Source organism: Capsicum annuum, chromosome 8 (assembly GCF_002878395.1).
Source record: "Capsicum annuum cultivar UCD-10X-F1 chromosome 8, UCD10Xv1.1, whole genome shotgun sequence".
In the NCBI taxonomy this organism is placed as follows: domain Eukaryota; kingdom Viridiplantae; phylum Streptophyta; class Magnoliopsida; order Solanales; family Solanaceae; genus Capsicum; species Capsicum annuum.
In genome coordinates, this window is record NC_061118.1 from 72,493,795 (window position 1) to 72,518,452 (window position 24,658).

The 24,658-nt window shown below is 35.4% G+C and overlaps 1 protein-coding gene across 8 annotated transcripts in view; it reads right to left on the reverse strand.

The window, feature by feature from the left end:
- The window catches only part of LOC107838919 (putative ALA-interacting subunit 2), a 17,417-nt gene extending 2,734 nt beyond the window's left edge, over positions 1-14,683 (reverse strand). The window contains exons 1-8 of one of the 8 annotated variants that reach the window (XM_016682191.2): positions 14,502-14,683; positions 13,449-13,611; positions 8,680-8,741; positions 8,515-8,589; positions 8,296-8,412; positions 1,857-1,927; positions 1,187-1,484; positions 252-541 (exon numbers count right to left, since the gene is read on the reverse strand). In XM_016682191.2, the coding sequence (XP_016537677.1) occupies positions 252-541; positions 1,187-1,484; positions 1,857-1,927; positions 8,296-8,412; positions 8,515-8,589; positions 8,680-8,741; positions 13,449-13,539 (1,004 nt within the window). In that variant the 5' untranslated portion in view covers positions 13,540-13,611; positions 14,502-14,683. Of the gene's footprint in view, positions 1-250; positions 542-1,186; positions 1,485-1,856; positions 1,928-8,295; positions 8,413-8,514; positions 8,590-8,679; positions 8,742-13,448; positions 13,627-14,501 lie in introns of those variants that run through there. The other 7 variants (XM_047395708.1, XM_047395709.1, XM_047395707.1 and 4 more) reach the window with 7 other exon arrangements.
- Positions 14,684-24,658: the final 9,975 nt, after the last annotated feature.

The window sequence follows — 24,658 nt, forward strand, 5'->3', positions numbered from 1 at the left end:
GGTTTCTGTTATTGTCCTTCAGATCTATCTTAATGCAAAACAGCATTCTCCGAATTCTGTCTGCTTCTTAAATGGTCTAGAGGAAAACAAAGGAATCCGTATTTACATTTCTTGCAGGGAAGGGGCAGAGGAGATGGGGCAGGAAGGGTGCCCCCACTGTACAACATGAAGCATATATGAACAGAATAGTGGCACATATAAAAGGGTGTCAGGAAGAATTGATTTGTATACTGGCCCACATGAAGGTTTACCTTGGATTTTTCATATGAAGTAACAAGAAGACAAAAGCGAGGAAGATGAATGAAGAACCGACGGCAATGTAGGACATCCCAAGGAAGTTATTCCTGCCTCCCAGCCAACTGGTTGTTGAAAGAACAAGTTTCTTCCTTCCACCAAAACTGTAAGTGTTGTAGTTGTTAACAAGATCCACCATAATTAAGTCATCTTCCTCCAAGTCCACTTCAATTCTTCCATATAACTTCCGGAAGGTAGGGAGAGCAGCAGTACGCATCCATACAATGAGATCCTCCTGATCACTTAGCTGATTGATTCCATCAATCCCATTCCAAAGAGGAAATAAGATCCATGAAAAAGAACACATTAGAGAAGAGAATTAAATATAAGTCGAATCAGTATACTAGAAAGAAGACAAGAAACACAATGTCGAGGTCAAAATTTAAGCTTAAATCATCAAAACTAATCCCTAACCAAAGAAGTGCTAAAATTCCAATCATTAAGAAAGGATCAAATTGACAGAAGTGATATAAAGACTCGGGTCATGACGCAACATCTCAAGGGCCACATCTAAGAACGAAACCTAGCAAGAACTTTCGATTTCAGTATTACAATTTTTTAATATAGATCAAGACACTGCATCAGACCACATAGAGATGTGAAAATTTTAATAAAACAGCCTCACAACATGCAGCCGGGAATCAAGAATTGAGGCATAAGAGCTTTCAATGACTAGTATTAGGTCTTACTATTGACTTATGTACACGTTAATCCAGGAAAATATTCAAATTTATCAAGAACGTACTTATTTTCCATCGGCCATTTCTTGTCCATCTTTTTTAGTATAAGGATTCACGAAGATATATAGACTCTAAAATGAAGTATTGCTCCTTAATTTATATGCCTTGATTTAACTTTCAATTTTGTAAGCACATCAGAGTTGCTGCCTTACAGGAATGTTAGGGTTCAATGTTGCACCACCAATTAGAAACCCACTCTGGAAATTGATTGGATAAACGTCCTTCGCAAATTTGTGTTCACGATCACTCCTCCAAGCAATATTTTTCCTGTTGACTTTTATAGCATATTCCCCACGGAAGAAGGAATATGTGTCGTTAAACAAGCTCCAGGCAATCAAACCACAAGGAACAATTGGGAGACCATTGTTTTCGCCTTCGGGGTTGCAAGAACTCGTATCATTGTACTTTAATCCATGTAAAAGCTGTTTATCACTTCTGCTTTTGACGTATCTGGATTGCAAGGACCAAGCTGAGTCAGAAAAGAACAAAATGCACATTTTGTTAACAGAAATAAATAACAAAATGGACTTCAAATGGAAGAAATAGTGACGACAAATGCAGACAACACCCAAAAAAGAAAAGAGGATAAAATAGAAAAGAAACAAATGGTACAACTATATAATGTGACAAGAATAAGATAAAACTGAGAAAAACATCTATATTACATGCATGCATTAAAAAATAATAAAAAATAGCGGAACTTATATGTCTTGATAATCAACTAAATTAAATGCCAGTAGTTCCAATCTGCCATGAATTTATATACCAACAAAAATTGGTACTTGAAAAAAAAAATGAAACAGCGGAGTTAAGAACCTTCACCTTCTGTGGTTCTGGTAATAGTTATCGAGTTGATAATAGATGTAAATTGGAGCTTTCATATATTTGGGGACCTGCACAGAGACAATTTCCAAACACAAAACAAATCAACGAAGATGATAAAGAAAATTTTTCAAACCAGAAATGATCGCTCCAATCATGGAAATTTTATCACAAGTAAAAGAAAAAGGCAAAGGTAGACCGTGTTTGCAGAACAAAGATGGAATAATGCAGTATGCTGCTGGATAAAAAATGAGAATTATGGATTGAATGACACAATGCCAAACACGTTATTTCTCATTATATGGGTGCAACAAGGAATAAACGATACCCAGCACTAACAAGTGAGAAGAAAAATTACAATGGTAGTCTTCTTTTTATAAGTAAATTAAGAAGAATTATTTGTGTAATGCACAAAACTCAGTTCAACACTTGAAAAGAAAGGCAGAAAACATAGTTTCACAAAGTTTTGAACTCTGCCCAAATATATATATATATGCGCATGTGTGTGTTGCTAAGAACTGGCTTCTTAAACTTTATTAAGGTAATTGAAGTTCCATTTTTTTCTAACTTATTTAATATTAACATAATACCTATGAAGCAAGTACGCACTGACATGTGAATGTATGATAACATAAAATGTATACGTTACTCTATATATATGCGCGCATGTGTGTGTTGCTAAGAACTGGCTTCTTAAACTTTATTAAGGTAATTGAAGTTCCATTTTGTTCCAACTTATTTAATATTAACATAATACCCATGAAGCAAGTACGCACTGATATGTGAATGTATACAACAACACCAACAACAACAAACCCAGTATATTCCCACATAGTGGGGTCTGAGGAGGGTAAAAAGTACGCAGTCCATACCACTACCTTCGAAGAAGTAGAGAGGCTGTTTCCAATAGACCCCCGGCTCAAGACAAAGGACCGTAGACAAAAGTCACAGGCATACAATATGATAACAACAACGGAGATACAACAACCACAAAAATAAAGTACATTAACCAACAAAGGACACCCTCTCCCCCAACCCTAGCATTACCAACCAAGCTACACCAAACTCTCTTAACTACAGCCTAAAACTTGACCACACACCTTAGCCCTCTATCCTAATATTCTTCCTCCAAATAAAATGTATACGTTACACTATATATAATATATGTGTGTGTGTGTGTGCGCGCGCGTGTGTTGCTAAGAACTGGCTTCCTAAACTTTATTAAGGTAATTGAAGTTCCATTTTGTTCTAATTTATTTAATATTAACATAATACCTATGAAGCAAGTATGCACTGACATATGAATGTATGACAACATAAAATGTAGAGGTTACTAGTAAAAATCACTTTTTTTTAGTTCAGCAGTTTTATGGCAATGTAAGCTTACATCGAAGATCTAGCACAACTGGTTCATATCACCGTCAGTGTTGATTTAGGTCAAATATGATTGACCGCAGTTTTCTGGCTAGTTTATTACCAAAATTACTTTCTACTATTTGAAACCAGTGGTTACCTTTTTCATTGAAAGAAATTTGTATAAAGTTATATATTTCAATTAGAGATTTAGAGTAAAAGGACATCCAACTTTTCCTTGTTCAACAAAGAACTTCCATAAATTATACAGTTTCTTTTTTATTTTCTTGTGGTATGTAAATTATAAAGCTCTTTCAAAAGGAAAAGAAAAAGAAAGAAACATTTTTATAACTACGCACTTTGTCATCATGCATCAGCTAAAAATGTTGCTATTTTGATCCCTTTTCAGAATCAACTGTGGTGTTTATAGTATTATCTTGTGGTTGTCTTGTTTCCTGTATTAGCTAGAAGTGTGTTATCCCATTTTGTTGTGTGCTTTTATGTTTTTTGTTTGTTATACTGTGTTATCTGTTCTAAGCCGAGGGTGTATCGAAAACAGTCTCTCTACTTCATTTGAGGTAGTGGTATGGAGTGCGTACGCATTACCCTTCCCAGACCCCACTATGTGGGAATACACTGGGTTTGTTGTTGTTGTTGTTGATACTGCATTTGGCTAGAGCAGTTCCATCTCTTTTTACTTTTTAATCCACAATAGTTTGCACTGCACACCTTCAGAAAATATGATCTCAACCCCTACCATAAGAAAACCTTAGACATTACCTTCCATGATTCTTATTTTAATTTTAAGTATATGTACATGTGTGTATATATATAATACTCACACACGCGGGTTTACTAACCCCAACTACATGTCCTGATTTCCGTTACTATCTATTGTTTCTTGTTCTTCAACAACAACAACAACAAACCCATAACCAACAAGTGGGGTCTCGGAGGGTAGAGTGTATTTTGACCTTACCACTACCTTGTGGAGGTAGAGAGGCCGTTTCCGAAAGACCCTCGGCTCAAGTGCAACAAATCCAAGTACAAAGAAGCAAACAATGAAGAAAACATAGCAACAAGGGAAGTAGTGCACCTACAAGAAAGGAACAACAACAACAACAACAAAATAGTGCAATAATCGGAACACAATAAACAACAACCGATGATAAATATCAAAAGCAAGAACTACAATAATACGGTTAGTACAACGACAAACACCAACTAGCCTCCTAAGCCCTTGAGAAGCAAGACACCGCTCCACTACCTACTAACCTTCTACCCTAATATGTCTGCTCCACACTCTCTTATCTAAGGTCATGTCCTCGATAATCTGATGTTGCACCATATCCTGTCTAATCACCTCTCCCCTATACTTCTTCAGCCTACCTCTACCTCTTCTTATACCTTCTATAATCTAGCCTATTGCACCTCCTCACTAGGGTGTCTGTGCATCTCCTCTACACACGTTTAAACCATCTCAATCTGGTTCCCTCATTTTGTCCACCATGAAGGCCACTGCCACCTTATTCCGAATATCTTCATTTCTAATCTTATCACTCCAAGTGCACAATCCACCTCAGCATCCTCATCTCCACAACATTGATACTCCGACTATCATATTGTTGTTGTGGTATTGTTATGTTACTATCTATTGTTTTTGCTACTATTGCTGGACTATTTTTCTTAAGCAAAGTGTCTATCGAAAATACTCTCTCTACCTCTGGGGTGGGGTAGGGATTGCGTACATTCTATATTTCCCAAATTCACTTTATGAGACTACACTGGATATGTTGTTGTTACTAACCAACTACATGGCAGCGGTAGGTTAGCATTGTATTCATTTCTTGATTTCCAAATGCCCTAATCAATACATAGCAAACACGCTAATAAGAGGGGCTTCAATTTTTTTTTTTACCCAAACTTTAAACCGAATTATTCTCTTCCATCTTCTCTTTGCCATGTCTCCATCTTCAGTGGTGACTCCACCAATAACAAGAAACATAAAATTTTGGGAATAGATTAAATACAAACAAATTGTTTTTAAAGCCGTGGTATCCAAGTCAGCATTTGCACACTTCGACTAAATCCACCGGATACTTGTCACCTCCAATCAACAATAGATATCAGGTAACTCTGTCCACCAAGACCAGGATAGATGAGAAGAATCATCTAGTGTTTTTTGGCCTTTGTTCGAATTTGAAACTGAGACCTCAGGTTTTCAATCCACTTCATTGACCACTGAGCCACACCCTTGAGTGTGCAAATACAAACAATAATTATTAAAACCACTTTGGGTGATGGGAAATACTTTACATTGTTAGCTCCTGCTTATTTTCTAACTTGTTTCCTTATTGGAAAATGTGACACCGGTTCAGAGAACTGACCTAAGTAGAACCATTATTTGAAGAGTTATTATTATTGAATTTTGATGTATCTAATTTCTTTCTTTATTTTATAATTATCAAACAAAACTCATATAAAATATTATTTATTAAGTGTTTTTAGAAATATATTTTGACAGTTGGGAATAAACTGGGTATGTTGTTGTTTTGTCTATTTTGACAATTTTTTATGGGTCAATTTGTGCTAAATATTTAGCCCAAGAGCCCGAAAATGAAGGGGTTGAATTAGGCTGTCAAAATTGACTGAGTTAATAAATACGCAGGTCACTAACCAGCTCAAACTAGAGTGGGCTACACGGATCATGTTTTCTTGGATGATTCTAGTCTCTCTCTCTCACACAAACATTATAACTTTACAATCCAATACGCAAAGAAAAAACAAATCTAAATGCGAAGATATAAGAGAAGAATATTATTGAATTGTTGTATCTACATGATTACACTGAGACCCTATTTATAGACAATTCATTTCAATCTTTTTCCAAATAGAACATTATATTACAATCCTTTTTTAAGTAGGAATCTATATGTTATTCTTATCCCCACTCATATTCTAACACTCCCCCTCAAGCTGATGCATACAGTGCATGTGCACCAAGCTTGTTATGGATGTAATTAATACGAAGATCAGTGAGGGGCTTGGTGAATATATTTGCAAGAAAACTGGTAAGGACTGCTCTGGACATCTAGGAGACCTCGGTTGAAAAGGAACAAACTGAAAAAGTGGTCGGAAAAGTTGTAAACGTCGTCGGAAAATCGATATGCCCCTGAAAAATTGTCGTAAACTGGTATAAAATATATGGGTCATCTCAAAATCAAGAAATGAGCATATCTTGAACAAGAAAGTCACTGAAAAACTAGTCGGAACATGTTCACGTGCCGGATTATTAGATTTGAAGGATGAAAAGTGGTCACAATCTGAGAAAAAATTATATAGGTAGAGTCGGAATGATAGCACGATCCAACTAGGAAAGAGAAAGGGTCAGAATGACGGCACGACCCTATTAAAAAAGAGAAATTATATGGGCAGGGTCGGAATGATGGCACAACCCTACTGGAAAATAGAAATTATATGTGGAGGGTTGGAATGACGCACGATGCTATGTAACTCAAATATGAGAAAATAATTCGGCTAGATGCATGATGCTACGCAAATTAGATATGAGAAAGTCGTCACCGGAAAGATGTACAGTGCTACACAAGTCAGATATGAGAAAATAGTCACTGGAAAGAAGCATGGCGGACCAATCTTTTGCTAACATGATCATTGGCCAGACGAGCAACATATATGGGTAATAACCGCCCGCCAGTAGCGGAAGCTCTTTGATTCTCTACCAAGATCGTTGAGGCTCTATACCATGTGAAGAAATATATAAGAATATTATTGAATTGTTGTATCTACATGATTACACTAAGACCTTATTAATAGACACTCTAAATTTCAATCCTTTTCCAAATATGACACTATATTACAATCCTTTTCTAAGTAGGACTCTATATGTTATTCCTACCCCCACTTATATTCTAACATTAAAGATATGAAAAAAAACAGAATTTAAATTTCTGAGATGCAAGAAAACCCAGACGTTGATTCATTTCAGTATCGATGAGACCTTTTGTGGAAGCTCCTGGAATTGGGTTTAAAGTTGGTATTTTTTTCTTGTGGGCTTCGTTTATAGACTCGAGAAGGAGGAGTTAAAGATGATTTTTGAGTTGGATATGCCAAGAAATACATACCCTTGAGTTGAAAGAGTATTGAGAAAATAGCTGGAAAAAAATCAATAAAAGAACTCCACTTACAGTTCATCAGGAAGGAAACCAGAACTAGGGAATGTGCTGAATCAGTAAAGAAAGGAAGTGAAAATTGGATATTCGAGAGAGAAGAGGGAAGGGGAGGTAGGAAAATTCGATGAGATGAACGAATAAAATGCCCCTGAAAGTTCTTCTTTTTATGAGGTAGCAGAAGTATTTTATTAAATCAAAAAGTGGGTACAATGTTAACCTACTACCTTCATGTAATAGATTAAAATACATATATTCTTTGATGAGAATCCATGGGTAATTCTGTACAGAATTCTCAGTACTACTTTTGCTTCACTAATACTACATAGATGGTGCCAGTTAGATGAAATATCAGAGGCGAATCAGTTTGAACGGGAGTTATATAAGATTGTATCAAAAATATTATGCCTTCCAAAATTAAGAAGATTCATATTGTAATTGATTTCCAATACGCAGAATGATTTCATTAGAAGCCAGCAGATTACTAATGTTGTCTCAATATCAAACGAAAAACTGTGTGCTATGATTATGATAACAAAGGGAAACAGGGGCTGATATATAAACTGGACGGGGAGAAGGTCTACAACCAGTAGGTTTCTTTATGACAAGGGAAACTGGATATACTCAACATATGAACCAATATAGAGTTTGTCATAGTGAAAAGTGTTCTATTGTTTTTCTTTAAAAAAAATAATAAATTAAAGTGGTCGTAAATGGTGTTCATTAATGAACTTCATTGAGCAGTCAAAGTGTACATCCTCATCACTGGATGTCCAGAAGAATGCTTAAATGCAGTGTCATAAAAAGCTGGCATGGTAAATACTTGTGAAGCGGGGAGAATTAATATATAATAAGAGGAGTGCTTGAATGTAAGCTCGTAACTCGTAATGAAATATCACCTTTAAATAACGTGTACAATTTTTGGTAACTGAGCTATCTTTGATGTAAGCAACTTTTTGGCTCTTGAAATTATCTGGCACACAATCTGTATCATATCTGTCAACAATCTCTATAACCTGCAAATGCTTTTCTGATCAGCTATTTATGCCAACTTCTTGATCAGGAATGGAGGAAACAGATTATTAAGGGCTGCACTCAACAGAGAAGCGAAAGCTTACACTTTCAGAAGCATAAAGACAGAGAAGTCCAATTGGAATAAAAATGACACCTATTAACATAAACATTGAAATGACCTGTTAAGAAGATGTAATCAGAGAAGTACAATACCCTGTTGATTTAGAAAAAAAAATGGGAATTCACATAAAGACTTCTCATTTAGTTACCCATGCTGGTGTCAGGACAGGTTTACATGCTGGGAGGTTTTGTTGTGTAAACTGATATACAGCTGCAAATGTTAGAATGGAACATGTCAATATTTAGCCTCTACTTCTGTTTTTCAAATGTTATGAAGCAAATAGAGCAGCATTACACTCAGCTTGAGAGATAATACTGAGGAATGAAGAAGATCAACAGGAAACTGAAATAAACTGGATGAGTTACAATTAATGAAGAACAAAAGCTTATAACTGAAATAATCAAAACTTGATATTTTGATTTAAGATGCATCACTTATCCCAATGTCACAATCACATAACCAATTCTATATTTCATAGAGAGATGGCATAATGAACTCATCAAATTCAAATATTCACCTCCTTAAATGCTTATTTTAAAGAAACAACATACCAAGACTCTAGCAACAACGGCAATACCTTAAGTAAAATACAACTGGAACCTATGCTTCAAAGAAGGCTTTTACACTATTGAGGAAGCTTATTTAATAGATGAGACTCGAGGGGGTGTGAATGACAAATTAGAGGTGTGGAGGCAAACTCTTGAGTCTAAAGGGTTCAGGGTGAGCAGAAGCAAGACAGAGTATGTGGAATGCAAGTTTAATGACGTGAGGCGGGAGAATGAGGTAGTAGTGAAGCTGGAATCACAGGAGGTATGTAAGAGGGATAGTTTCAAGTATCTCGGGTCCGTGATCCAGAGTAACGGTGAGATTGACGAGGATGTCTCGCACCGTATTGGGGCGGGATGGATGAAGTGGAAGCTCGCGTCGGGGGTGTTGTGTGATAAGAAGGTGCCGCCCAAGCTGAAAGGCAAATTCTACAGGGTGGTAGTCCGTCCGGCCATGTTGTATGGAGAGGAGTGTTGGCCAGTTAAGAACTCCCACATCCAAAAAATGAAGGTGGCAGAAATACGGATGTTGCGCTGGATGTGTGGGCTGACTAGAGGGGATAGAGTTCGGAATGAGACTATCCGGGAGAAGGTTGGTGTGACTCCAGTGGAGTACAAGATGCGGGAAGCCCGATTGAGATGGTTCGGACACGTGAAGAGGAGGGGCATGGATGCCCCGGTTCGTAGGTGTGAGAGGCTAGCGTTGGATGGTTTTAGGCGGGGTAGGGGTAAGCCGAAGAAGTACTGGGGTGAGGTGATTAGGCGGGACATGGAGCAGTTACAGCTCACCGAGGACATGGCCCTAGATAGGAAGGTCTGGAGGACGCGAATTAGGGCAGAAGACTAGGGCCGGTTTGGGTCGCTAGTGTAGGGAATTACTTGGTGGGGGGTTTTATTCTTGTTATGATTCCGTGTTCTATGTTTTATTACGAATCTGTGTGTTTTCCTCTGTTTTCTAATACTTATGGGTGCCGTATTTATGTTATGTAATCTAGTTCTGTGCTGTACTATGAGTTTGTGTGGTATCTCGTGACTTGAGCCGGGGGTCTATCGGAAACAGCCTTTCTACTTCTTTAGAGGTAGAGGTATGGACTGCGTACATCTTACCCCCCAGACCCCACTAGGTGGGAATACACTGGGTTTGTTGTTGTTGAGGAAGCTTATTTAATCCTGTAACATGACCCAAAAACAGAATTTATAACCAACAGATAGACACAAAATTCTTACTTTATACCGAAGAGGACACTACATCTCCCTTCATGGAATGTCACTCTCACATGCTCCTACTTCATTGACAAAACAAAAACTTAAGTTTATATCCTAACATTACTGTAGAAATCAAGCAAGTCCTCTGGTATAGACAATGAGCTTCCATTTTCTTCACCAAACTACTTATTAAATGTGCCCATATAGGCATCATTATTTGATTTTAAGTTTTTCCCTAAGGTATCAAAAAGAGTTGGATACCATTAAAGGACTTGATAAATACACGAATGATGGCTTGAGATCACATCCCTAATTCAGATTGATCATATTCTCATAAGGTCCTTCCCAGCTCATCTAAGGGCTAACCAAAGAAACCACAATCTCCATCACCGAATTGGACTACCATTGACTCCCATCACCACATGCCAGAAATAACTATACCAAACCACAACCCTACATAATGCTGATGCAACTCGAGAATTAACATTTGTCAACAGTACCACCAGCATACTATCAAACAACACCCACAAAAGAGATATTTCAACAACAACAACAACAACCCAGTATATTCCCACACGGTGAGGTCTGGGGAGCGTGAAATGTACGCAGTCCATACCGCTACCTCCGAAGAAGTAAAGAGGTTGTTTCCTATAGACCCCCAGCGCAAGAGAAAGAATAGTATAGCAAGGTCGTAATGCAACTCGAAACAGGATGTATAACACAACAGAAATAAGCGATAAAATAATAACAGTAAATATCAAGGAAATACAAAATAAGTAAAGTACAAGTAATACGAAATAAGAAATAGGAAAACGGATACTCTCCTAGTAGTAAACAATACACTCACAGACCTAAGAGGACTACCACCCCCACACTCTCCTAACACCTAGCCACAACCCACACACTCACACTAGCCTTCAGCCTTAATCCGCGACCTCCACACCTTCCTGTCTAGGATCATGTCCTCAGTAAGCTGCAGTTGCTCCATGTCATGCCTAATCACCTCCCTCCAGTATTTCTTTGGCCTAACTCTACCCTTCCTGAAGCCATCCAAAGCTAGTCTCTCACACCTCCAAACAGGGGCATCCATGCTCCTCCTCATCACATGCCCAAACCATCTCAACCTGCCTTCTCTCATCTTGTCCTCCACTGAAGCCACTCCCACCTTCTTTCAGATATTTCAAGTATGTTAAAAACACAAGTAATTTTCTCTAGTTTAACAATTGGCAGTAGTGATTAAGGACATGTATGAGGGGGCAAAGACTCGGGTAAGAACAGCGGGAAGGGATTCCGAGCATTTTCCGGTCTTGACAGGATTGCACCAGGGATCAACTCTTAGTCTGTTTTTATTTGCCTTGATGATGGATGTGTTGACGCGGAGTATACAAGACGAGATGCCTTGGTGTATGCTTTTTGCGGATGGTGTAGTTTTGATTAAGGAGTCGCGACAAGGTGTTAATGATAAGCTAGAGGTTTGGAGACAACCCTGGAGTCTAAAGGTTTTCGGTTGAGTAGGACCAAGACGGAGTACTTGGAGTGCAAGTTTAGTGACTCGAGGCAAGAGGAGGAGGTGGTAGTGAAGTTGGAGTACAGTCAGTTTATAAGAGGGATAATTCTAAGTATCATGGGTCTATGATCCAAGGAAATGGAGAGATAAATGAGGATGTCTCTCATCGTATTGGGGCAAGTTGGATAAAATGGAGGCTCGCTTCGGGAATTCTATGCGATAAGAAGGTGCCCCCAAGCTGAAAGGCAAATTCTATAGAGTCGCAGTCCGGACGGCTATGTTATATGGAGCGGAGTGTTGGCCGGTTAAGAACTCTCATATCCAAAAGTTGAAAGGAGCGGAAATGAGAATGTTGCGTTGGATGTGTGGATTTTCAAGGGTTGATAGGGTTAGGAATGAGATTATTCGGGAGAAGGTGGGAGTGGTGTCGGTAGAGGATAAAATGCGGGAAGTGAGGTTGAGATGGTTTGGTCATGTGATGAGGAGGGGCACGGATGCCCCGGTTCGTAGGTGTGAAAGGTTGGCCTTGGATGGCTTCAAGTGGGGTAGAGGTGGACCGAAGAAATACTGGAGGGAAGTGATTAAACATGACATGAAGCAGTTACAGCTGACTGAGGACATGACCCTAAATAGGAAGATATGGAGGAAAAACATTAGGATAGAGGGCTAAGCCGTGTGGGCGAGTAGGTGGTAGTTAGGAGGGCTTTGGTTCTGGTAATGTTCAATATTTTTGGGGATGTCGTGCATATGTTATTCTATTATGTCCCATGCCTTGAATGTTTTTTTTTTTCTATATTGTCCTTTTCCTGTGCCGGGATCTATCGGAAACAGCCTTTCTACTTCTTTGGAGGTAGTGGTATGGACTGCGTACATTCTTCCCTCCCCAGACCCCACGATGTGGGAATATACTGGGTTTGTTGTTGTTGTTGTTAACAATTGGCAGTAGTTACAATTTTCTGATTATTTAGTACGAATCTACTCGTTAAAGAACCTGGCAAACTGAGATAGAAAATTCTAACAGTAAGAGATTTTCTTTCTCCTTTGTTTTTTGGTTTTAATTTATGATATTCATGACGGATTGTTGGTTTTAATTTGTCACATTTCATGATGGATTGTTGGTTTTAATTTATGATATTCATGACAGAAAGTTGTTCTGATCTATAATATCATCAAGCTCATACTTAATGTGCACTCTCCACCAGTATAATGAATAAGTTTGAGGACTTCCACAGTTTCTTCATTGCTTAGATTACTATTGCTTTTTGCAGGTCTTTGAATATTCAGTAGCTACATATTTCTTGATTTGTGACATATTATATTATCTGTTGTATTAGTAGATAAATTCTCTTTCCATTATGGATAGCACTAGTTTGGCCAATCATTGTGGGTATAATGGTAGATGCCCGGCACCAAGCAATATTTTGGCCGGTCACTGTGGGAATAATGGTAGATGCCCGGCACCAAGTTATTATTAAATCTTTATGCTCTTCGCTACCATGTCTGATTTGAATCGAAGGAGCTGCCTTTCCTCAAAAACCTTGATTAGCAATTTGACCTATTTTATGCCAATACACTTAAAGAAAACTCTTTGCAGAATTTAACTATCACGGAAAACCTGGCTCATAGGAATAACTGAATCATTTTGCCCTCTGGACATACCATCATCCAAATGTCGTCGAACTGGACGTGAACGAGATTCTACAGATTGTGCACCATTTCCTGACAATGTACTTGATCCTTCCACATCCATTCAATCAAATTAGTCAGGATCCCATAAACAATGATAGAAACGCCAGTTGAAACTCTACTCAAGAACCTGCAGCTGGAGCAGAAAAATCTACACATAGTAAATTTTAACATTTGATTTCAACCTATAAAGGATGTGTTTGGTTGGACAAATTTTTTAAAAACATTTTCTCCTGGAAAATAAGTTCCATAAAGATGAGGAAAAAAACTTCTTTTATGAAAATAGGTAAAACAAGTTCTGTAAGTGACGTTCTATATTTATTATATCCTCCCACCCACCCAATGCCCCCAACCCCTACTCCTTGACCATTCCACCCTGCCAACCCCGAGGCCCAACACCCCACCCCTCCCACCTCTATAGGGTTTTGCTCAACTACATATAAATGCTCGACATAAAATATTTTACTAACATTTTTATTCTTACTTACCAAACAACTAATAATAAGTATGAAACCCATTTATTTTCCAACAAAACATTTTCCATGGAAAAAAATTTCCTTCGTACCAAACACACACATAATCTCGAAGCGCCATTCAGGCTGCTAAGAGAAATCCATAGAGAGTATAAGTGAATAGAGAAAAATTGCAAATCCAAACAAAAATTAATTACACTAAAGAGAAAAAAAGGTTGAATTCTTGGAACCCGTCTAGTCTATCCTTGGTGGATAGAAAATAGAACTGTGATCCCAACCCCCCAAAAAAATAATTCAAAAGATCAACCATATAATCAAGATTCTAGTTCAATTAAGGCTGTTCTAAAATCAGTGCCAGAGCCAAGATTTCACTAAAGGTTAAGAAACCGAAGGGGTTCAAAATCATAAAAACAATTTTAACCATGTATAAACACTCTAATTTTCTTCAAAAGGTGTTCAGATGACCCCTCACCCTACCTGACTCCGCCCGGACTAAAACATAGTGGAAAAAAGAATGAACAATGCAATTCAAAGAAGGTGTAAAAACTGTTACCTGTGAACCAGGTATTTTGGAAAATTGAACTGGTACAATGGTTGTATAACTGCGATTTCGAATTTATACGGTGAAAAAAATGGAGAATGGGAATCGGATGATTGTGAATAGAAGTTAGTAATATGATCGATTGCTTAAGACTGAAGAAAAGCACAGTGGGTGATACGCATATATACGTTTCGAGCAAAGAGTTGTTTCAAAGTCTTCCGTGGATACTTACAAATTTTAACCTCAAATAAAAAAAAAAAATTAAAATAAACTTGACCTATTAACTAATAAAATATTTCTTTTAACAAAATTATCTTGATCAATGAGGTAAATTACATAAATGATCATATAATAATTCCATATTTATATTATTCAACTTTTATTTTTTCTTTTTTTAATTTTACTTTAATTTTTATTTTTGATTTTTTTCAACTCTTACCTTTTTTCTTTTTTCCTCTCAACTTTTTTTTTCTTTTTTTATTTTACTTTAATTTTTTATTTTTTCTTTTTCTTTTTAATTTTTTCAACCCTTTTTTTTTCTCTTTACACCTCTCAAACGTCTACTTTTATAAAAGAAAAAAAAAATTATTATTCTTTTTTTTAAAAAAAAATTTTACCTTTATTTTTATTTAATATTTTTTTTTTATCAACTTTTACATTTCTTGAATTTTTATTTTTAAAAAAAAAATAATTTTTTCTTTTTCCATAATTTTTTTTTGTTGTTGTTTTCTTCAATTTCTTTTATTCAAGTTACATCTCATGAGCAAGAGTTGACACTAACACATTATAAAAGAAAGACTTATAACTTACGAACAACAAGCTACATTTCATGGACAAGAGTTGACACTACCATATTACAGAGGCAAGACTTATGACTTTCAAACAACAAGTTATGTTTCATGGGTAAGAATTGGTACTACCACATTGTATTTTGATTTATGAGATGTTTTTATAACTCTTACCTTAGAGGCAAGACTTAGCTCAAGGACTTTCAAACAACAAATTATGCACCACGGGCAAGAGTTGACTCTACTACGTTATATTTTCATTTATGATATGTTCTACAATTATTGCCTTAGAGGCAAAACTTAGCTTAGGGACTTTCAAACAACAAATTATGCCCCACGGGCAAGAGTTGACTCTACTACGTTATGTTTTCATTTATGAAATGTTCTAAAACTATTGCCTTAGAGGCATGACTTAGCTCAAAGACTTTCAAACTACAAATTATGCCCTATGGACAAGAGTTAACTCTGCGATGTTATGTTTTCATTTACAAGATGTTCTACAACTATTGCCTTAGAGGCAAGACTTAGCTCAAGAACTTTCAAACAATAAATTATGCCCCACGGGCAAGAGTTGACTCTACCACGTTATGTTTTCATTTATGAGATGTTTTACAACCATTGCCTTAGAGATAAGACTTAGTTCAGGGACTTGCAAACTATAATTATACCCTACGGGTAAGAGTTGATTCTACCACATTATGTTTTCATCTATGAGATGTTCTACAACTATTGCTTTAGAGGCAAAACTTATCTCAAGGACTTTCAAACTACAAATTATGCCCCGCGGGCAAGAGTTAACTCTACCTATGTTTTCATTTATGAGATGTTCTACAACTATTGCCTTAGAGGCAAGACTTAGCTTAAGAACTTTCATACAACAAATTGTGCCCCACGGACAAGAGTTGACTCTACCACGTTATGTTTTTATTTATGAGATGTTCTACAACTCTTGTCTTAGAGGCAAAACTTAGCTCAAAGACTTTCAACTATAAATTATTCCTCGCGGACAAGAGTTGACTCTACCACGTTATGTTTTTATTTATGAGATGTTCTATAACTATTACCTTAGAGGCAAGACTTATCTCAAGGAATTTCAAACTATAAATTATGTTCCACGGGCAAAAGTTAACTCTACCACGTTATATTTTCATTTATGAGATGTTCTACAGCTATTGCCTTAGAGGCAAGAATTAGTTCAAGGACTTTCAAACTACAAATTATGCCCCACGGGCAAGAGTTAACTCTACTACGTTATATTTTTATTTATGAGATGTTCTACAACTATTGCCTTAGAGGCAAGACTTAGTTCAAGGACTTTCAAACTACAAATTATGCCCCACGGGCAAGAGTTGACACTACCACATTATGTCTTTATTTATGAGATATTCTACAACTCTTGTCTTAGAGGCAACACTTAGCTCAATAACTTTCAAATAATAAATTATGCTCCACGAGCAAGAGTTGACACTACCACGTTATGTCTTTATTTATGAGATGTTCTACATCTCTCGCCTTAGAGGCACGACTTATTCTAAGAATTTTCAAACAAGCTACGTATATTGGGCAAGAGTCAACACTAACACATTGCGTTTTTAACTTATGAAATGCTCTATAACTCTTGTCTTAGATGCAAGACTCAGCCTAAGGACCATCAAACAATAAGTTATGCCTTATGGGCAAGAGTTGACACCACCACATTATGTATTGATTTATGAGATGTTTTATAACTCTTCCCTTAGAGGCAAAACTTAGACCCAAGACTTTCAAGTAACAAGTTGTGCCCCATGGGCAAGAGTTGACATTACCACATTGTGTTTTGATTTATGAGATATTCTATAACTCTTGCCTTAGAGGCAAGACTTAACCTAAGGACTTTCAAATAACAAGTTATTTCCCATGGGTAAGAGTTGACACTATCACATTATGTTTTGATTTATGAGATGTTCTATAACTCTTGCTTTAGAGACAAAACTTAGCCCAAGGACTTTTAAACAACAAGTTACACTTCACGGACAAAATCTGACACTACTACATTGTGTCTTGATTTATAAAATATTTTATAAATCAAGGACTTTTAAATAACAAGCTATGCCCCATGGGTAAGAGTTGACACTACTACATTATGTTTTGATTTGTGAGATGCTCTATAACTCTTGCATTAGAGGCTCGAATTAGCCCAAGGACTTTCAAACAACAAGTTACGCCTCATGGGCTAGTGTTGATTCTAGTAAATCGTGTATTGATTTATGAGATATTCTATAACTCTTGCCTTAGAGGCAAGACTTAGCCGACAAGTTACGTCTCATGGAAAAGAGTTGACACTCTCATATTGTGTCTTGATTTATGTGATACTCTATTAGTCTTGCCTTTAAGACAAAGCTTAGCACAAGAACCTCTTAAAAGAACAAGTTACGCCCAATGAACAAGTGCTAACACTACCACATTATTTTTTGATTTATGAGATGTTCTATAACTCTTGTCTTAGAAGCAAGACTTAACTCAAGGATTTTCAAACAACAAGTTATGCTCCACAAGCAAGACTTGACACTACCACATTGTGCCTTGATTTATGAGTTGTTCTATAATTTTTGTCTTAGAGCAAAACTTATCCCGAAGAACTTACTAACAATAATTCATGTCCTTAAATTTGCTTTGATGTCAAAAAAAGAAGATCCCTTTGCGGATTATTAAATTTTTTATTTATTAGCAAAATATAATAGAAGTTGAGAAAAAAGAAAAAAGCAATCAAATAAAATAGAGAAATAAAAAAAGAGATTGAGAAAAAAGGCAAAAAGAAAGAGAAGAATTAAAAAATTGAGAAAAATAAAAATAAGAGAAAAAAATAAAAATAAAGTTTGAGAAAAATGCCGGGGGGGGGGGGGGGGAATAGAAATGATAAAAACCAAAAATAAAAGAAAAATAAAGGTTAAGACAAATGAATTAAAAAAATGAAGAAATAGATAATGTTTGAGAAAAAAGAAAAAAGAAAAAAGAGAAAAATAATAAAGGTTGAGAGAAATGAATTAAAACATGAAAATAAAATTAAAGGAAAAAATTCAAAAAGTGAAAATAATAAAAATAAAAATAGAATTTGAGTGACAAATAAGTATGAAAAGTTTTAAAATATTTGAGGTGTAGAGGGTAAATTGTACTTGTTCTATACTAAAAAGGAAAGGAAGGAGTCTTTAAAGATTTTTCTTATTGGGGTCAAAAATCCAAAGTCTCCTAGTATTGAGGCTATAGCATGTAATTTTATGTCTTTAATTAAACTAGATATTCAAGGCCCAGGCTCAACATATGTTATTTTTTAATCTCAATTTATGTGATATAAATAAAATTTAGATAATTAATTATATTTTAAATAAATTTTTAGATATTTTAAGCTCTCAATTTTTGTAATTTATAATATTTGGTTAGCATTGTAATTTACCATTTTAAACTGTTAGCTATTGTAATTTATAATATTTTTCTTGTCTAAACTTTTGTGGCATTGATAGTCAATTATATTTTTAAAATAATTTAAGTTTTTAATTATTGTAATTTATAATACTTTTCTTCTATTCCAATTTAAGTGACACTGATATAATTTCCAAAGTCAGTTGAATATTATGATTGAAAAAGCGAAGCAGACATGTCTTAAATGACTCATAATAACTAATTAGAAGTGATATAATAACTAAGGTGTCAAGTTAATTTAAAACATTAAGAGTTAATTTATCATTTTGTGTCTATTTTACCATTTTTAATAAATATTTTAAATTTTTTAATACTTAAATAACTTATTATAATTAATTAGGAATGATATAGTAAAATTACGATTGAAGCTATTGAAGCAGATATGCCATAAATGTCTATTTTACTTTTTTTATTAAACATGATTAATTTTAATACATAAGAGTCAACCAAATATCTCGATTGAAGCAGCGAAACATATATGTCTTAAATTACTCATAATAACTAATTAAAAGCGATGTAGTAAAATTACTATAAAAATATTTGTGAAAAAATTTAACTAGACCTCATATGAGATGTCAAGTTAATTTAAAACATCAAGATTTAATTTATTATTCTATCTCTATTTTAATTTTTAATTAAATATTATTAATTTTTTAATACTTAGATGACTTATAATAATTAATTAGGAGTGATATAGTAAATTACGATTGAAATAGTTGAAGTAACATGTCATAAATGTTCATTTAATATTTTTATTAAATATTACTATTTTTTTAATATATAAATGATATATAATAATTAATTAGGAGTGATATAGTAAAATCATGAAGTAGGCGCGAAGAGGTGCTGCTTTACCGTGATTCTATATAGTACTAACTAATTTACGTAATTTCAATATATATATTATATTAAAAATAATTATAGAAAGTAAAATGATCAGCTAAAATTTTAACTTTGGAATTCATACATATTAAGGAATTGAAACAGTGGTCCGCCGAAATTTTAATTGTAGGGTCCACATATAAAAGAATTGAAATAATTGAAAAAGGTGTAATTAACTAAATCTAGGCTGGATTTTTTGTCCAATACCCAAAATGTACACATGCATAAATATTTAGGTGCAACAAACATACTTAAAATATCCTCAAATTCATTAATAATTCCATGAAGCACACATGTCAAACATGAGGTGTGTGCTTCACTCACATTTATATACAGTAGTAATAAATGCGATAAGTGAGTGCACGATATTATATAAGTTAAAAAAATAACAATTGGGACAACTGCATTAGTTATCCCAATAATTATTAAAGTTGTCCAACAACTTTGCACAGTTGTCTAACAACTTTGATAGTTGTTGTAACAACTTCTATAGTTGTTGAGACAACCATTTTAGTTGTTGGAGCGAAAATGTTAAGAGAAAATTAAATTTTTCGTCCTTTTTACCTAATTTTTAAAACTTGAAGGACCCTCACTAAATTGACAAACGTGTTTGTCCCTTTTAATTCAAAATCCCAAGAGAGTTGTTTTTCGCAAAATGAGTGTTTTTTTATTGGGATTTGTTTTTTCCAAAATGAGTGCTTTTTAAATTTTTAGGCTTCTCGTTTAGGATGACAATAATAATCTTTTTGGTCGAGTTTTTAAAAATTGTTACTATCTTTTCTACAAGTAGGAGGCCTTTAAAATCCCCAACTTGGGAATACGAGCTCCCCAATTCATACACGCCTTATCTCAAAAACTCCAAATTCGCATCCCAAAACTAATGGGGTGATCTCACTCTCAAGCATACAAGGGAAAAATGGCCTAGATCTAGGGACTCTCGATTCCTACCTTGTGCGCCTTAAGATTCTGTAGCAAAAAGTTGAGGTCACATCTTTATGCCCTCGGGGTAAAACATGAGGAACCCTTAAAATATATGAAAATCTAAAAGTCCCTATTTGAAGTCCAAAGTTATAAACCGACTGAATAAGAGAATTTTTTTCTCATAAGTTGTGCTCTACAGCTCCTCGAAAATGCCCCAGACTTAGCAGCCAACATAATGTTTATAGGGATACCTCCTCGAACTACAATGTTTAATACTCCCTCCGTTTTAAAATAATTAAATTATTGGAGTATTTTTTTTAGCGTTTAAAATAATTGAATTGTTCATTGTTCAAGATAGATGTTGGAATTTTTTTTCAATTTTACCCTTCAATAATTAAATTTCTAAGGATGAGTTCCAATGATCATTACTAATGTTTGGAGTTTGAAAAGGAAAAAAATGGAAAAACTGTACAAATTTATGTCTTTGTCTTTTTTTCTTAATATGTATGTCATATTCCAACAATTTAATTATTTTGGAATGGAGGGAGTAATAAAAATAGACAAAAAACGTCTATGATCTTATTAAAATCCAAATATGCACCAACCTCGTTAGACGATTACAAAAGAAATATTGAAACAAAAAATCGATCAACGTATATCTTCGATCATCAATTAAAATGACCGAATGTTTACTAACTTGGCCAGAACCCCTATACACAAATTTTTGAAAATCGAGTACACTAGGAGTATGATGCTTTGAGGATATGCTTAGTAAAGAAATTATTATTCTCTCTCAAGAAAGCCACCTCTCGAAAAATCATGCTGATGAGCAATGATTTTGCTACTTATTTGTATCTCTTTTCTTATGATTTTATGTCGTTCATTCATAATATAAGGGTAATTATCCTTTAAAATGTATTTACTTAAGTCCTTTTGGGTTTACAAGGAGTTTCGATGGAAAGAAGTAGAAATGAGATGAAAAAGATCCGAAAGAAAGAAAAAGAGCTGAAAGAAAATCTCAAATCATGTTCCTAAGGTAGTGCTAAATCAGCCTGAGGTATGCTTTAACGGTTAGTCAACATTCTAGTCAAGGGTGCTTTAGCGCTAATTTGACCGCTTTAGTGATCGGTCAAAGTTGGTCAAGGGGTGCTTTACCACTAGTATGACTGCTTTAGTGATCTTTTCCATCAAAGTCAAAGTCTGCTTTAGCAGCCAATTTAACCGTTTTAGCTTCTAGTCAAAGTCAATATGACTGCTTTAGCAGCCAATTGGTCTACTTTAGCGGTTATCGGGGTAGATTTCAATAGCAAAGCTAAAATTGCATATGTTTCAATCCTAATTCATCAAATACTCGATCACTATCTATTCCAACACATCTTTAGGATAATTGACAACATTGGGGGCTAGGGTTCTTGACCCACACCTTTGGAATAAAGATTGCAAGCTTTGTTTTGTTAATTTCTCAAACCTTTCTTCTTTTTCTTGCTTTAGATAGAATATTTGAGTGTAGTTACATTTCATACTTGAGTATTTGTTAGAGATAGTGCAATGCTTACGTATTGAATTTGGGTTTTGATTCTATTTTATGCTTACGTATTGATTAATTATTCTTGATTTGGAAATAGATTTTGTTTATCTAAATTAATCTCATGTTCTACCATTTCTGCTCTAATTGAGATCGAAAGAGGCGATTGGAGTGGGTATTGTCCATCTACCTCAAATAATGCTTGAAAGAGATAATTAAAGTTGAGAAAAACTAGTTTAGCGCGATTTAGGATGTGTGACCTATCTCATAGAATTTGTTGCAAGATATAATCAAATCCTAGTGTAGACAAACCTTGATTTTATGATTCATACTTCTAAGCATGGTTTGAAAGAACAAGCGAGGACTAAGCCCTCAATGGTTGAAAGATATTAGTGGGTAATTTCAAATCCAAGGCTAATTTACTAAACCCATGGTTAAATTGTGAGTCGTTAATTGAATGTGATGGATCCTTGGTAGAGTGTGATGGATCCTTAGTTGAGTTATGACACGACCTGAACCAAGGCCTAGTCGTGTCGGGCATCTCAAGTCCAACCAGGATCGGACACCACTCCTGATACCCAACCATAACCACCCTGTATCCTATGTCAGATGAATTCCGAACATATAACAGGATAAAAAAAATAATAGCTTAAAGACATTAAATAAAGTCTATAATCATAATCCAACAACCATAACCAATTATCCAACCGGTACCAACCCCAATGCCAATACCAATACCAAGGATGACACCAATACCGACATCGCGCATGTCCATAGTAGTCTGACAAAGTCTCTAACCAGAATCAAATAACATCCAGTCGGGACATGCCCCCGATCATAGCCAAAATCAAATCCAAGAAATAATAATAATGAAAAGAAATCCATAACATGAAATGGAGCCTTATGGAGTATGGAAGCTCACCACTTCAGTCTGACTCAAAACTGTCCCTGAATCCAAATCACTGAGCAGGAGGAATAGTAGTGTAGCTGGTTCCTATATCACGTGGGGATACAACGCTCGAAGATGATTAGCAGAGTGAACGCTAGCATGTACTCAAGGGTAAGATAAAATAATTCTAGTAATTCAAAATCAAAGTAAATAACCATATGCAATCACATAGATACATACACATCATGTCGGGAAAAGGAACCAGGTTTAGCATGCATTTAAACCTTAACCTGGGTTGTGTAGATTTGCCGTCCTAAATCCATCCACAAACTATATGGGTTCAGTTCGCCCTACTTAAAGGGCCCCAGTACGTATTAGCCGTACAAACTGGAGAAAAACCTGAGATGACTAGAACATCTCCTAAAATATAAGTATGACAATGCACACGATTACCAAGACCAAACCTCATGTCGGCAAATATGAGTTTCTAGTTTTGGTCCCCCCGGGGCCTCCACCTTCCACGGCTTTGCTAACATAATCCCCTTTAAGCCCATATTAAAACTATTTACACATTCCAACTATTTATCAATGAGTCTTTTATTAGGCATTAACCATTGGTATCATCATACCAGAATTAGAGCTTACAAGTCTATCTATTTATGCCATACCAAAGCCATTAAACCAATTTGCTTAAGAATTTCCCATTTAAACCAATACCATGGCCACCAAGGCCTTTCCAATCCATTTTAAACCAACCAAATAAATTTAGGTTCCATCACTTTTTATGCAATGCAAAGATTTCAAGAATAGCCAAACTATGTGATAAAATCATTCTCTTTGACATTTTAACAAACATGGTGAGGGCATATAATTTCTAAAACCATAACCAAATAATTTGGGGAATCCATATACCCTAAAATTTATTTACTATTACCATGCATTCCATAATGTCAAAATCATATTAAAAGCATGAAAGAAACATCTTTAAACCATTAGAAACATTATTCAACCATGAACATCCAAAACCCCCAACCATTAAGTCAAAATCATAACAATACTATGAAAAATCATATATTAAAATACATGCTCTTTGTAAAATAACAATGAAAGAGGAGTAAAATGTCTTAGACACCAAGGAAGATGAAAAGATTCACTCTTGAAAGCCCCTAATTGATTATCCTGATAAAACCCTAGCCCTTTGCTTGTGAGAGAGTTTGAGAAAGATTTTAAGAGTGTTTGATTAAGGATAATAGGTTAATAAAGTTCCAAAAGGTATTTTATATTGTGGTATCAAAAGGAGTTACAAGGGGAAATATCCAAAATACCCCCAACTCTTCACCAGAATATACGACTGGTACCATCTAGTCATCACCAGAACAGAAGGTTGGATACCCACACACTTTCTATCATACAACTCTCTTGCCCCTTCTCGTAATTAGACCATACGACTTGTATGGTCCAATCATACCCAATGCCGAATCCTAAGGGATTGACACTGGACAACATACGACTCAAATATACCACTCGTACCTCAGACCTAAGTCAAGTCACTATGTTTCTGATTAAGTGAAGGACCAACCCAACGACCCGTCACCAAATCATATGAAACATACCACTAAGTATTAACCATAATAAAAATCCAACCACTATTCACTGGATACCTTAAGAGGTCACCTGACCTGTACCCATACCATACGACTCGTATGGT